Raw genomic sequence first — 14,813 nt, forward strand, 5'->3', positions numbered from 1 at the left:
ATAAACAATTATGTTAAAACACTTAAAGGTATAATATAGGCACCAAATGAATTTTACCCTTGTGAAACAACTTTATAGTATAGATCATGCCCCTACAGTCTCACTGCTAAATTAAATCTCTTTGTTTGTATGCCCAATCGCTTTTCCATTCATGTGGCTAACACACCCTTTCTAAACACTTTATGTAAAGATAGATATAATGTTTAAACTTCCTTTATTGCACATTCTGTTTAATTTAGAATTTATTATCTCTTGCTCGTTTAATAGTCTACAAGACCCTGCAGAACTATCCTGTATGTGACTAAAGTTCAGATTAGCAGTAGATAAAGACATCTAAAGCAAGGAACATCTTACTGAAAATTAAACATGTTTTTTTTCATGTAGGCTGTCACCCATGGCAGGGGACATGTGGTTAAGGCTGCATGAATAGAAACAAATGTAATTTAGCTCCTCAATCTCAAAGAGACTGCAGGGGAAGGATCTATACACCGAAACTACTTCATTAAGCTAAAGTTGTATTAATGCTTACAGTATCCCATTAACTGTATGTATAATTTAGTCTTTGATGCTTTGGTTTTAAAGCTGTGAATAAGCTACATACAGTAGCTAAGATAACTGATAGAAACATGCTGAAAAGAAACAGAACCACAAGGAAATTTGGATGGACAAGAAAATGCTGTAATTTAAAGAGATAATCTAGTGATCTCATTTAATCACAATAATGAGACTAGAGTGAAAAAGAAAATCACATTTAAGCAACAAAAGTGCTGATTTTCTTCATTATACAAAATGCAAGTCCTGCTTGCTGAAATCCAATTTGCATAAGACTGCGGAACACATGATGTTTGCACACATTAGCAGAATATTTGACTCTGATTCTGAGCGGTGTAATGCAGGGGTGTACCTAGAGCATTTGGCACCGGGTTTGGGTCCTCCATATTTGGGTGAGAATTATTAGCAGGAGAAGGGTACATGGTAGGGTGGGACACTGTGGTGGATACTATGACCATGTGTGCCATTGCACACAGTGGTTTGAAGAAGGTGACTGCAGCCGAGGTGGTAAGTATATGGTCTTGTATGTCAGGAGTGAGAACAATGGGATTGGGTGTTATATGGAAGAGAGAGTATTATGTCAAGGCGGGAGTGTATGTCAGGTTGTGTATTATATGGCAGGGAGGGTTTTATAGCAGAGTGGGTATATATAACTTGAAAAACATGTATCATAATCCATTTGAAGCTCTCTTCCACACCTCACTATTGTAAAACATTATGATAAGATGCCCATGCCTTTAAGATAATATATGAAATGTTTCAATAATATGTTGAGTGGCATACAGAAATTATATCTAATCTTCTACCTTTTTGTGAAAAAAATTCAAGTTGTCAATATTTTACATCTCTTTGAATTACACATATAATAGAAACTACCCACCCACTGTCTTAAATGAGACCACAAGACATGTCATGTAAGAGGAACAATGTATTTGAGTGATTATACATACCTTAACTTCTTCTACCTTCAAATTTCTTCTCTAAAAAACATTTGATCTTTCACAAAGGACATGTTCTGATGGAGAATCCATGGACATTCATTGCTTCATTTGTGCACTCTCCAACCTAACTATTCCTTTTTTATACAAAAATGTATCAATTAATACCACACTAACTAATTCCTTTTTTTATTACCATAACCTCCTGACCCGATATCATGCTCTGCCTCAAGCAACCCATTGAAACATCATTTTAAAAGACACAGAAATATCCATGGTATTGACCCTCAGCAACACTCTCCCACCAAATACAACCACATTTGCATTGCACATCAGCCTGGGATCACCATAGGTAAGCTTTAACTCTATCCTTTGCTCTCAGGCATCTACTCATTTATCGTGTTCCTGGCCAATAACCTGGTAAAACATCTTCACACACAGAAGCAACACTGTTAATCAACCCCTCTCCATACCCATTAAAATACTAAGTATTCTTCAAATATAAGGCTTGCATTTTTGTTTTTTCACATTGAAATTTGCCAGATTGGTTATGTTGCCTTTGAGAGCGTATGGTAGCCCAGGAATGAGAATTACCCCCATGATGTCATATCATTTGCAAAAGTAGACACCACAAGGTATTGCAAATGGGGTATGTCCAGTCTTTTTTAGAGGCCACTTAGTCACAAACACTGGCCAAAACCTGTACATGGCAGAAGTGTAGATAGGAACCGCACTCAATCCCTAAGCAGCCACCCAGTGCTCCGGAGCAGGACCAGCAATCCAACAACAGCAAAGCAAATGCGTTCCAAGACCAGGAAATGCTTCCCTGTGTTCTACCTACCCGGTAGTGACTCCATTTGCATTTAGATAAGCGTCCTCTGCTTATTTTTTTTGCATTTTTCCTTTATTTTTATTTTGAATTACTTTATTTTTATTTATTTTTGCTTCTCCCTCCTATGATACACAGGGATGAGTCAAAGAGTATTATATTTATTACATGTACGGATTCTGTTGTAATTTGCATGGTTTGTGTAAACCAATTATGTTAATGAATTATATTAATATATATTTTAATTGATTTTTTAAATTTAATTATTTGCTGACCTTGTTCACACTGTATGGTATATATACACTTATGTTGTTTTGTGATGTTAGCTTGACAAAGAGAAAAATACACAAAGTTAGGTCGAAACATTGCTGTCCTTTCTGTTTCAATAAACCTGCCTGTGACTTTAACATCCTGAAAACCTGTACATGGGGCATACTGTTCTACTCGTGAGACTTCGCTGAATACAAATATGTGCATTTTATTGCAGTAAAAGCTAGCAGTATTATGACATTCTCAATTAAAATGACACCCAGAATTAAAAAAAATCTTAATTTCTCACACTTATTTATATTTTGTTCATAATGACTAATGTTTCATATATGAATAGTTGACATATATGTTCAGGGCTTTTTAAAAAATAAAACTTTTTATAGCTATTTGCTTTCTATTTAACTTTTTGCTTCTTGTTACCAATATATCCTTAGGTGGGGATTATACCACCCATGCTGTTTTAACTAGAGCAAGTCTTGCTCTAGTAAATATAAGTAAATTACTTTATTTTCTTTTTTTCGTCTATGTAGTACTTACTTTACCATTGGGGTTCTTTTTGTTTCTCTTCATATTTGTCTCCATATATACTACACATCCACGTGCAACAAAGCAGAGCTCTTAGATAGCTCAACCAAATGTGAGTGGATCTCATGTATGCATATAACAGATATGTTGCTCGCAACTTTACTTTTGCATTACCCATACTTCACATTGCAGACATAGACACACACACTAATACATGTACACGTATGCACACTAATACACATACACACTGATACATGCACATGCATATACACACAAATACACTGATGCACAGAGATATAAATATTGACTAATACAGACATACAGTCACAATGTGTATTTATCTGCCTGTGTTTCTTTCTGAGTGTGTCTGGTATTGTCTACCTGTATATGCGCCTGAGAAAGTGTTTCTGACAGTGAGTATCCTTGTATGTGAATCTATGTTTCTGTAAGCATGTGTATGCTTGTGTTTGGGACCATATGTGTTTGGTAGCTACTTGCGGTGTTTTGTGCATATGGGGGGCTGCCTGTGGCCTTTGTCTACTTTGTTTATGGCAGAGCTCTGTTTTATGACTTTGTGTTTATGATGATTGTCTTCAGGGGTGACTGGCAGGGTAAGTAAAGGGGTAATTGTGGTAGGATGAGTGTGACATAGTAAATGGGTTAATGAGACAGGGTTGGGGGGTTAGTGGGACAGAATGAGGGAGAGTAAGTGTGACATGGTTGTAGGAGAAAGTGTTACAGGGTGAGGGAAGGCAAGTGTGACCGGATTAAATCGTTAATGTGTTAATATGGCATGGTTGGGGAAAGAAGAGGTGAATGTTAAAGGGGGTTAAATGACAGGGTGATTGTGGCAGAGTGAGGGGGTTGAGTGTGACAGAATTAGAGATGTTAATGCAACAGTGTAAGTGTGGCACGGTTTGAAAAGACAGTGTGACAGGAAGAGGAGTGGTGAGCGTGATAGTGAGAGAAAAGGTGAGTGTAACATGATTAGGGAGGTTAATGTGATAGGGTGAGTGTGGCAGAGCGAGGGAAGGTGAGTACGGTTTGGTTGGAGGGGATGAGTGTGACAGGATCAGGAGGGGTTAGTGACAGGTTGCAGTTAGGGAAGGAGGGGTGGCATAGTGAGGGAAAAGGGGGTGGGGGTGACAGGTGGCAGTTAGGGAAGTAGGGAGTGCCAGATTGAAGGAAGGGGGGTGACAGGTGGCAGTGAGGGGAGTAGGGATGAGAGGTGGCAGTTAGGAAAGTAGGGGGTGTCAGAGTGAGGAAAGGAGGGGTGACAAGTGGAAGTGAGGGGAGTAGGGGGTGACAGTTGGCAGTTAGGGAAGGAGGGGATGGCAGAGTGAGACAAGGAGGGGGTAACAGGTGGCGGTAAGGGTATCAGGGATGACAGGTAGGAGATTAGGAAGGAGGGTGTAGCAGAGTGAGGGAAGGAGGGGGTGACAGGTGGCAGTGAAGGGAGTAGGGGGGTTATAGGTGGCAGTGAGGGAATGAGGGGGTGACAGTGAGGGGATTAAGGGGTGACAGGTGGCAGCTATGGATGGAGTGGGTAACATGTATCAGTTAGGGAAGTAGTGCTGACAGTTGGAAGTTAGGGAAGGAGGGGAGACAGAGAGAGGGAGGAAGGGGTGATATGTGGCAGAGTGAGGGAATGAGGGGTGACAGATGGCAAGAGAAATACCTTTTTTTTTCTGGTGGCCCAGTGTCCTTTCTCCCTGGTGGTCCAGTTGGTTCCCTGTACGGTCTGCCTCTCCACCAGGTGTGAGCTACAAATCACATAGATGGGAGTCTCGTGATCTCCAGATGTCAGAGCATTGCCATGGCAACCCAAAGCAACACTCTCATTAGCTGGAGATCCCAAGACAATACAAGTCACAGTCTGCATCTAACACCCGGCTGAGCTGCAGACTGAAGGCTGGCTCTCTGGGCAGGTTGGAGGGGCCTCGCACACAGGGCAAGCCACTAGGCCCCCTCTCGATGTCGGCAGGGCTGGTGCAAGGATTTCTGCCACCCTAGGCAAAAAAAATATTTCCGCCCGCCTCCCCATGTTGTGACATCACAAAGTCCTACATAGAAACATAAAAACATAGAATGTGACGGCAGATAAGAACCATTCGGCCCATCTATTCTGCCCAATTTTCTAAATATTTTCATTAGTCCCTGGCTTTATCTTATAGTTAGGATTGCCTTATGCATATCCCACGCATGCTTAAACTCTTTACTGTGTTAACCCATACCACGTCAGCTGGAAGGCTATTCCATGCATCCACTACCCTCTCAGTAAAGTAATACTTCCTGATATTATTTTTAAACATTTGCCCCTCTAATTTAAGACTATGCCCTCTTGTTGTGGTAGTTTTTCTCCTTTAAATATAGTCTCCTCCTTTACTGTGTTGATTCCCGTTATGTTTTTAAATGTTTCTATCATATTCCCTCGTCTCGTCTTTCCTCCAAGTTATACATGTTAAGTTCCTTTAACCTACCTATATGATTCCCCCATGTCATAACATCACATATGCCCAATCCCTGAGGGACTGCTTCTTCAGCAGTCTGACCGCCTGGCCAGTATTAACGTTCTTTGCTAGGTCTGCCTGGGCAACTCATTTCCCCAGACTCCAGTAAAGCCGCCACATGTGAGCATAGGCATGCACAGCCCATTTTATTAGGGTGTGCACCAGGAAATTCTTCCCCTATGTTATTTTTTTATTCTTATGTAATGTGAATATTTTTAAAAATGTTGATTGGATGTGTGGTGTGGGTGTGTGTGTGTGTTGTGTAGAGTGGCTGAAAGTGTTGTAGCTATGTGTGAAGTTAATGTTGTGGCTTTCTGTGCATGGTGTATTAGGCTGTGTAATGTGTGTATAGCTATCAGTGTCTGCGTGTGGGTAGCTGTGAGCGGTATGTGTGGCAGTGTGAGAAGCTGTGAGTGATATGTTTGGGCCACTGTGAGTGTTATGCGTGACAATGTGTGACGTGTGGAAAATTTATGTAGGAAGTAGTGGAATTTCCATTTAGTACAAAGTGGGAAAGGAGATTCAAGTTCGCTCCCTCTCATCCCAATATAGCTGGGGGTAGAGGTGTTTAGGTGCTGTAGTGAGGGTTTAAAGGCAGCAGTCAGGGTAAGGGGCTGTAGTGATTGATAGGGGCAGTAGTGGATGTTAGCTGCAGTGGGGGTGTAGTGTGGAGTTAGCAGGTGTAGTGAGCGGTTAGAGGAATAAAGAAGGGATTAGAAGCTGTAGTGGAGGGTTAAGGGCTGAAGTATGGGGAAAGGGGAAAAAGTGGTAGATTAGGACCAGCGGCAGTAATAGGGGCTCAGGGGCAGTAGTAGGAGGTAAGGGGCAGTAGTAGGAGGTAAGGGGTATTGGTAGGGGGCAGGGGTAGTGGTAGGGGGCAGGGGCAGGGGCAATAGTAAGAGGTCAGGATCCATAGTGGGGGGGTTAGGACCTGCAGTGAGGGATTAGGGCCAGTAATGGGTGATAAGGACCTGTGATGGGTGGCTAAGGACAATAGTAGGGGTTAGGACCTGTGGTGGGTATATAGGGACATTAGTGGGTGGTTAGGAGCAATAGTAGATAGTTATGGGCATAGTGGTGGTTAGGTGCATTTGTAGAGGGCTAGGGGCATTAGTGGGTGGTTAGGGGCAATAGTAGGAGTACTAGTGGGTGGTTATTGGCATTAGTAGGGGGTTAGGTGCAGTAGGGGGTGGTTAGGGGAAATAGTAAGGGGTCGGGGGAGTATTGAGGGTTAGGACTTAAAAGGGATTAAAAAGGGGCTAAGGGGAATGTTAAAAAAAAAATATATATATGTATATATATTTTTATAAAATGTTTCTTCCCCCTCCCGAGGCTTACCTTGGGCCAGGGAGATCCGGTTCCAGGTCTGCACTCCTGGGAGCTGGGGCACACCGCAGCAAAGTGTAGGGGCTCCTGGTGCCCACGCCTCTCTCAGTTGGGCCGTGTGCCGACACTGATGCTGTGAAGAGGCGTGCGTGGGGCGCCCCTTCCAAACGGTCACCCTAAGACGGCGCCTACTTCGCCTATAGGTGGTGCCGGCCCTGGATGTCGGGCCCTTGGTCATGGACCAAAGATTTGACAAGTCACTCTTATTCACACATTTAGGAGGTCGCAGGGCCCCAGCCAGAGCGAGGTCTTAGGCGGCAGGGCCCCAGCCAGCGTGAGGTCTTAGGCGGCCGCCTTAATCGCCTAATTAGAAAGCTGTCTCTGCCTTCAGGGTATATCCATTCTTAACACCTGAAACAACCACAATGCTTATAAACTGTCATGTAATATCTCCCCCACATTACTGCAACTTAGAACATTTTCACCAATTTTACCAAGTATCTTCTCTTAAGTCAATCAAAAACACCTCACTGAGCCCCAATCTGCTAATAAGTTACACTATATACCTATGCTCTGAGATTATTTGCTACACTATGACAGACTCCAGCCCATATACTACATCTGTAGGGAGTATGAAAATCACCTATTCGAAGAAGCCTACCCCTTCCCTCTTAATTATAAGATATACTTACCAAAAATTACCAAGTCATCAATTCACCATGCATGCTCCCTATTGTCAAAGAAAATAGTGTACTGGAAAGTTCTGGTCAGTTCTACTAGAAGAGTTAATTTTTTCTACCAAAGCAGATATGTGCACTCCTTCTCTGTATTTGTATATCCAATGTCAATGTTTTAGAAAGATCATTCTTAATTGATATGTAACATTTGGCAAATAAATTAAGTGCAGACTGAAAGTAGGCAGAAAATATGAATACTAAAAATACTGTTATAGTTGAACATGCTTACTTATCCTTAAACATTAATTATGTAACAAATACAAGATAATATTAATTAATACATAAAAGACATTTCTTTGTATATGAACTGTTCCTCGCCGTGTTGATCGTTAGACGTTTCATATCTTCCTTATTCCTATAAAGCTATTCAAAATATATATAAAAATGCTGCTATCTTGGAAGTAGTTTTCCTTGACAAATATTAACTGAATGGAATTGTGTACCCTACCACCCATTTCATTCTGATCTCCTCCCCTTTCAGTTTTAAGGCTCCTGGCAGCTGGAAGCTATGTATTTGAATTGTATTAGACCTGCCTGTCTTTGGGGAAAGTGAAGAGGGATTCATTATTGATTTTATTTTTCATTTTCTGCTATGGTTGTTCTGCAGTGTAATACCCAGCTGAATGAATAAGACTTGTATTGATTTTTGTTCTTGTTCAGAATGTTGAGAATTTGAAGTTAAGAGCCCCCCAATCTAAAATAGGAAGTATACAAATGTTGATGTATATTACTTTTAGTGAAAAAACAATTTATTCCCTAGAGGATTTGTGGTTTTTTTTTTGTTTTTTTTTTCTACATTTAACAATATTTATATAAAGGATAGACATGACTTCTAAAATGTTGAATATTATACTTCTATCTCCATTTTCTACTATTTTATTGTTTCTTTCTTTTTATATATATTTGCTTATTATTTAAGAGAGATAAAAATGTGTATGTCCCTGTCTGTCATTATTCTTAGATAATTACTTAATTTGACGATAGTTCTTCCATATACAGTTACTACATTTCTTACATGCCATGTACATTAATATGCCAGATTTCATTGTAGAGGGTTATTTACATTCAGAGACCACACAACTTTAAATTTGCAATTATTATATGAGGGGATTAAACTTTGCTATGAATTTGTTATGACTTACAATTTTACAAAATGTTTGTTATTTATAATTTTGAACTGGCATGCAAACCAAACATCTTTGATACTTGTTTGTAATAGTTTTGAATCTATCGGTATATTAAGCTGTACTTTACTCTTTCAAGATATTATTGGATGAGGATGGTTTAAAAAGGGTGCTTGAAGCCAATTCATGCTTGCTTTATCTACAAGTAAGATAAGGCTTCTTGAACTGACCTTGGAGAACATCAGAACACCACACAAGAAAGTTTAAGAAATTAAGAAATACAGGATGAAGTCCTCTAAGCATAGACCCTAGAGTTAATTTTCCCATTCTGTATTTTAGAGAGTGCAGACTATGTGAATAGCAGGAGACACAAATATAAGCACACCCAAACTATGTAAACAAAAGTTAGGCATTGTATGTTAAAATAGTTTATTGAAAATAATAATAATAATAAGTTTAGTCTTGTCAAAACTCCAAGGCAAAATAAGAGACTGTGAATGGAATACATTAAAGACCAAGCTTTCAGAAAAGCTACTCTCTCGAGATTTTTTTTTTTTTACATTATTATTTTAGATATTTGAATATGTTTAATGCATTATTTATACAAGTAAGAAAACAGGAGGTGTGCAAACCACAAACATTTATCTTTAACCAGCTAAATCTATCCTGTTCAAATGCTGGCAGGTAAACCAAATATTTGATTGATATCTGACAATGGGATCTATTCAGGCCAGGGAAGAGACTGCAGTGTGTTTGCAGGAGATAAAATAGCATGATTGCAGAGACTGGAAGTTTGCACAGATAGCACTGCTGCGATCATTCATTGTTGTTGTTTTGATGCAGACAGCAGCTTTCACTCATCATTTGATACATGTATTCACTGTAGACTTTTGAAAACCATGGAAATAAGACTATTATAGCCACTATTGTTATTTTGGTGCACCATTGGTACAGTAGTATTACCTAATAATGTGTTCTTAGACAGGGCAATACAGATATGTCCTCAAGGGTGCGAACAATTGCAATTCAAATCCAACATGTTTAAAATACAATAGGTAAAATGCATGTTGCAAAAAAATGTAAGTAATCTTTTAGCTACCTAGTATCCAAGGTACTTCGTTACATGGGTGATAGTATGACTTCTTAAACACATCACTGTCGGTATTTCCGTGAGCCAGGGTAAATATGATGAAGCTGTTCCTAGAAGCAAGAACCCACCAAATGACACAGAACAATTTTTGTCTCCTAACCCCTGAGGTTTAGAACCACTGTTCTATGAGAACATGCATGAGCAATATAGATCCATTTGATTATTTTGTTTTTGCCAAGCCTTAGTTACAAGCTGTGTTATTACAAAAGTGTTAGGAGATCAGTAAACATGACAACTGACACCTGTCTCATTATATTTTCGAGCCTCTGATTTTTCCTTTCATTTTTTGATTATCGAAAAAAAAAGCCAAAGAAAAGAATTGCATTTTGTATATTTCAAGTAAGCACCCACCATATAATTCTATTCAAAATGATGGTACTTACTGTATTCAAGATAGAACATAATATTTTCACAGATGTTTAATGAACAATACCTCATTTTCTACATTTAAGTGATTATATATCATAGCCAATTCTTCCTTTGTTAATTAGTGAGAATGTTGTGTATATATAGTATATATGCATCTTGTGCATTTTGCATATGAATACCATGTGGAAATAACAGTAGGTGTATGTATTCTGAGCTTACTCACAGCCCATATCCCTATTGCCCAACGATAGGTGTATAAAAGTCCCTGAGCTTAATTTGCACACAGGCCACACATACTATGTTCTGATAATGTATGCAATGTTAATTGATGATAGAAAGACATTAAAACACATTTAGATAATGTTATTGTGTACTCTCTTTACAAAAAAAAAAACAAGAAAACAAGAAAACAAAACTGTTTGATATTCTAGGTGATGGGAATCTTCTAGCCTTCTAATAACCCCAGGAATAAAAGCAGTTGTTATCAGACCCTTACCCAACTTTCCCAGCATGCAATCGATCTCAGAATTGGTAACATTCAGGGACATGTGTTGGTAATGTTGTCTGTGCCTGCACTTTAAAGGCAATCTATAGTGTTAGGAATACAAAGTTCTATTCCTAACGCTATAGTACCCTCTCCTCCCTCCCTTGTGCCCCCAAGCCAATACAAAAACCTGTATTTACTCACCCAATTCTAGCGCTGATTTGCCGAGCAGTCCACCCCGGCCATCCATGGCCACGTGATCACCATGATCACATCGCTGCAATAGGAGTCTGGGAGCTGCCAGCAGGGGGACTAACTGAGATGTCAGACAGTACCCCAGGCTGCTAAAAAGTAAAAAAATAAAAATAAAATAAATATATATATATATATATATATATATATATTATATCACAAAATAATTAAAACACTTTATAGTATATATATATATATATATATACATATATAATGCATATATATGATTTCATTATAAGTGTACTTTGAGATATATACACATATATCTCAAATACACTTATAATGAAATCATATATATGTATACTATATTTTAAATTGCTTTAATTATAATATATAATACATATATAGGAAATAAAAGTGTGTGTGCATATATATATATATATATATATATATATATATATATACATACGTACACACCTATTATGTGTGTGTGTGCATATATATGTATGTATATATATACATATACACACGTATTTTATATATAATATAAAACATTTCTAAAAAACAAATAAAAATGCTAACTTTGGCCTGTGTTTGTGATTAAGTGGCTACTACAAAAGACTGGAAATACCCCATTTGGAATGCCCTGGGTTGTCTACATTTGAAAATGAATTCAAAAAGAAAAGTCCTGAGCTCACTCTTATCACTCCTGGGTGGCAATAGCGACCACAGTACACATCAGCTCTAATACATATAGTAAAAACCAAAGAAAAAACAAACAGTTACCTGCTCTCTCTCCTTAATCCCATTGTATATTTAAACAAATGGAGGTCATTTAGTTACTCCAATGGCCACTGGAGGGAATGCCCACCTGCCAATGTCAAGGCAGAACCCCCCTAGACGGGTCCTTCTCTGACCCTTCACCTTGCTTCCTTGAGCTTCTGACAAAGATATCTCTAAGAGACAGAAAGGGTTATTTTTTATTAAGGGTTAATAAGTATATAGGGGTGTATATACAAAATACCCCTTTCTTTCTCAGTAGAGATATCTTTGCCAGAAGCTCAAGGAAGCAAGGTGAAGGGTCAGAGTAGGACCCATCTAGGGGGGTCTGCCTTGACGTTGGCAGGCGGGCATTCCCTCCATCTATATTTGAAAATGGTATGCCATGTTGGGGTTATTTCACATTCCTGGGCTACCATATGGTCACAAAAGGCAACACAGACCCAGAAAACCAATCTGGCAAACTGAATTGGGAAAGCCCTATAAAGCCCTGTAAATTTCCAAAACACCATAAAACCTGTACATGGGGGGTATTGTTATACTCAGGAGACTTGTTAACATTGGGTATTTCTAAACTCAGGACAATATTTAGAAACGATTTAGCACAGGTGTTCTTTGGCGGTTGTAGATGTGTAACAGATTTTAGGGGTCAAAATTCGAAAAAGTTTTTTTTTTAATTTTTTCATCATATTATATTTTTTTTTAGTAAATTATATGATATCATGAAAATAATGATATCTTTAGAAAGACCATTTAATGGCGAGAAAAACGGTACATAATATGTGTGGGTACAATTAATTAGTAAGAGGGAAATTACAGCTAAACACAAACACAAACACTGCAGAAATGTAAAAAGAGCCCTGGTCCTTAACCCCTTAAGGACCAAATTTCTGGAATAAAAGGGAATCATGACATGCCACACACGTCATGTGTCCTTAAGGGGTTAAAGGTAAGAATATTGAAAAATGGTCTGGTCACTAAGTGGTTAAAGGCTCAGATAATGTGATAGTTTTATTTGAAAACACCTCACCTAGGCAAAAAATAATGGGGTTTAGTTACAGTATATGATCATACATTGCATAAGCTTGCCACAACGTCAATGTGCTCCATTCTTGGCAGATCCTAATCAAGCTTCCAAATGCCTACTCTTTTGAGAGTAATTCACTTGCTTGGAAAAACCTTCTTCCTGGGACTCCCTGCAGGTGTAGGTTAAATAGGGCCCTGGAATAAAGCACTTGTGATGCTAGCGCAGGACCTGCCAAGAATTGGGTACATTGCCATTGTGGCAGGCTTATTTAATGTATGATCATATACTGTAAATAAACCCCCATTATTTGTAGCCTAGGTGAGGTGTTTTTAAATTAAACAGGACATTTATATATTAGTTATATTGTAGAAGAGTAACTAATAACTAGAACTACAATTCCTCATCAGTGTAATATCAAAGCTTAATGGATTTTATTCAGTGTAAAAGAGCTAAAGAAAAAAATCCAGGAAGTTACATTGAAGTTACATCCTTTATGTAATCTAAAATCTAATAAAGAAATTATTCAAATGATATTACCCTATAATGAGATAAGGTGATAACTTTGATTTCTGATATGCAAATCATTAAAAGTGATATATTTCTATATTTAAAACAATTTATCAGGTACTTAAGTGTACAAACACATTTATTTTATTTATGTGAGATGCCATATAACAGTGACAGCACTTAATTATAACTACACAAACAAAACTATTAGTACCTTTTTTGTGACTTATGTTAATATCAACATTACATATTTATATACGCCTTGTCTTTACTAAAACTTACTATATGTCTTAAATGTTTTGGATTTAAACTATTTCTACTATTATTAGTATTATTTATTTTTGTATTTTTTTTTACAGAGATTGGACTATGAAAGCAAAAGGTTATACACTTTAAAAGTGGAAGCTATGAACACACATGTAGATGCTCATTTCTATTATCTTGGACCATTTAAAGATACGGCTACTGTGAAAATTTCAGTGGAAGATTCTGATGAGCCACCATTGTTTAGTCGACCTAGCTATATGTTTAAAGTACATGAGGATATTGAAGTGGGCACGATTATTGGCACTGTAATGGCCAGAGATCCTGACACTGTTTCCAGTCACATCAGGTATGTTTTATTTCATGTATTCTATTTTTATTTTACAGGTAATTTCCAAATGCTTATTTTCTTTGTTTATACGTTTCATATAATGTTTATGAGTCTTAAATATTCTGTATATCAAATTGTTTTTGTTTCTTTAGTTTGTTTGGTATACTAGAGGACTTTGTTTTACTAAATACTAACTGTTTTAAACAATGTGATTTGTAAAGTAATCTATAATAATAATTTCACCCTTACATACACTTGCCACACTTCTCAAACTTCCTTTTAATGCTGCAAGAATGAGCCAATTTTTACCCAATGGTAGGAATAATTATAAAACTCATGTGAAAGACAATAGATTTATTTGGCATGGAAATGCTGTGAGTTAGACTTGTGCATTCATTTCCAGCCAAATTGCAATTTCTCTGAATTTAGGCTGATCAGCAGGGCATCTGATTTCCATAACTCTGAAGTGACACATGGACATATAACTGAACATCTTGCACAATGGACAAGCATGTTTATTTGAGTCAGAGATCTGTGTCACTAATTTAATTTTTTTTTTTTTTTTTTTAAATGAATCATGGAAAAAAATGGATTGATGGTTAGAGATACGAAATGTGGATTTTATTCACAGATCAACTGAAAAGTATCCAATAGAGGTAAAAAAGGGAAGCAGTATTGTACATATAAATAAACATATATTATATAAATATATATATATATATATATATATATATATATATATATATATATATATATTTATTTACTGTTTCACTTCTTATTACCTCTATTGGTTACTTTTTCTTTCTTGATCTGTGAACCAAATGGAGCAAACATGCACATATCAGTGTACTGTAAAACACATACACAATATTAATATTGTACAGTACACTGATGGTCT

The 14,813-nt window shown here is 37.6% G+C and overlaps 1 protein-coding gene across 1 annotated transcript in view; it reads left to right on the plus strand.

Moving 5' to 3' along the window:
- Positions 1-14,813, plus strand: part of LOC134608750 (cadherin-10) — a 224,372-nt gene that overhangs the window by 154,056 nt on the left and 55,503 nt on the right. The window contains exon 6 of the mRNA XM_063451836.1: positions 13,680-13,933. Within this exon, the coding sequence (XP_063307906.1) occupies positions 13,680-13,933 (254 nt within the window). The remainder of the gene's footprint in view (positions 1-13,679; positions 13,934-14,813) is intronic.

This window comes from Pelobates fuscus, chromosome 4, assembly GCF_036172605.1.
Source record: "Pelobates fuscus isolate aPelFus1 chromosome 4, aPelFus1.pri, whole genome shotgun sequence".
NCBI classification, from domain to species: Eukaryota; Metazoa; Chordata; class Amphibia; order Anura; family Pelobatidae; genus Pelobates; species Pelobates fuscus.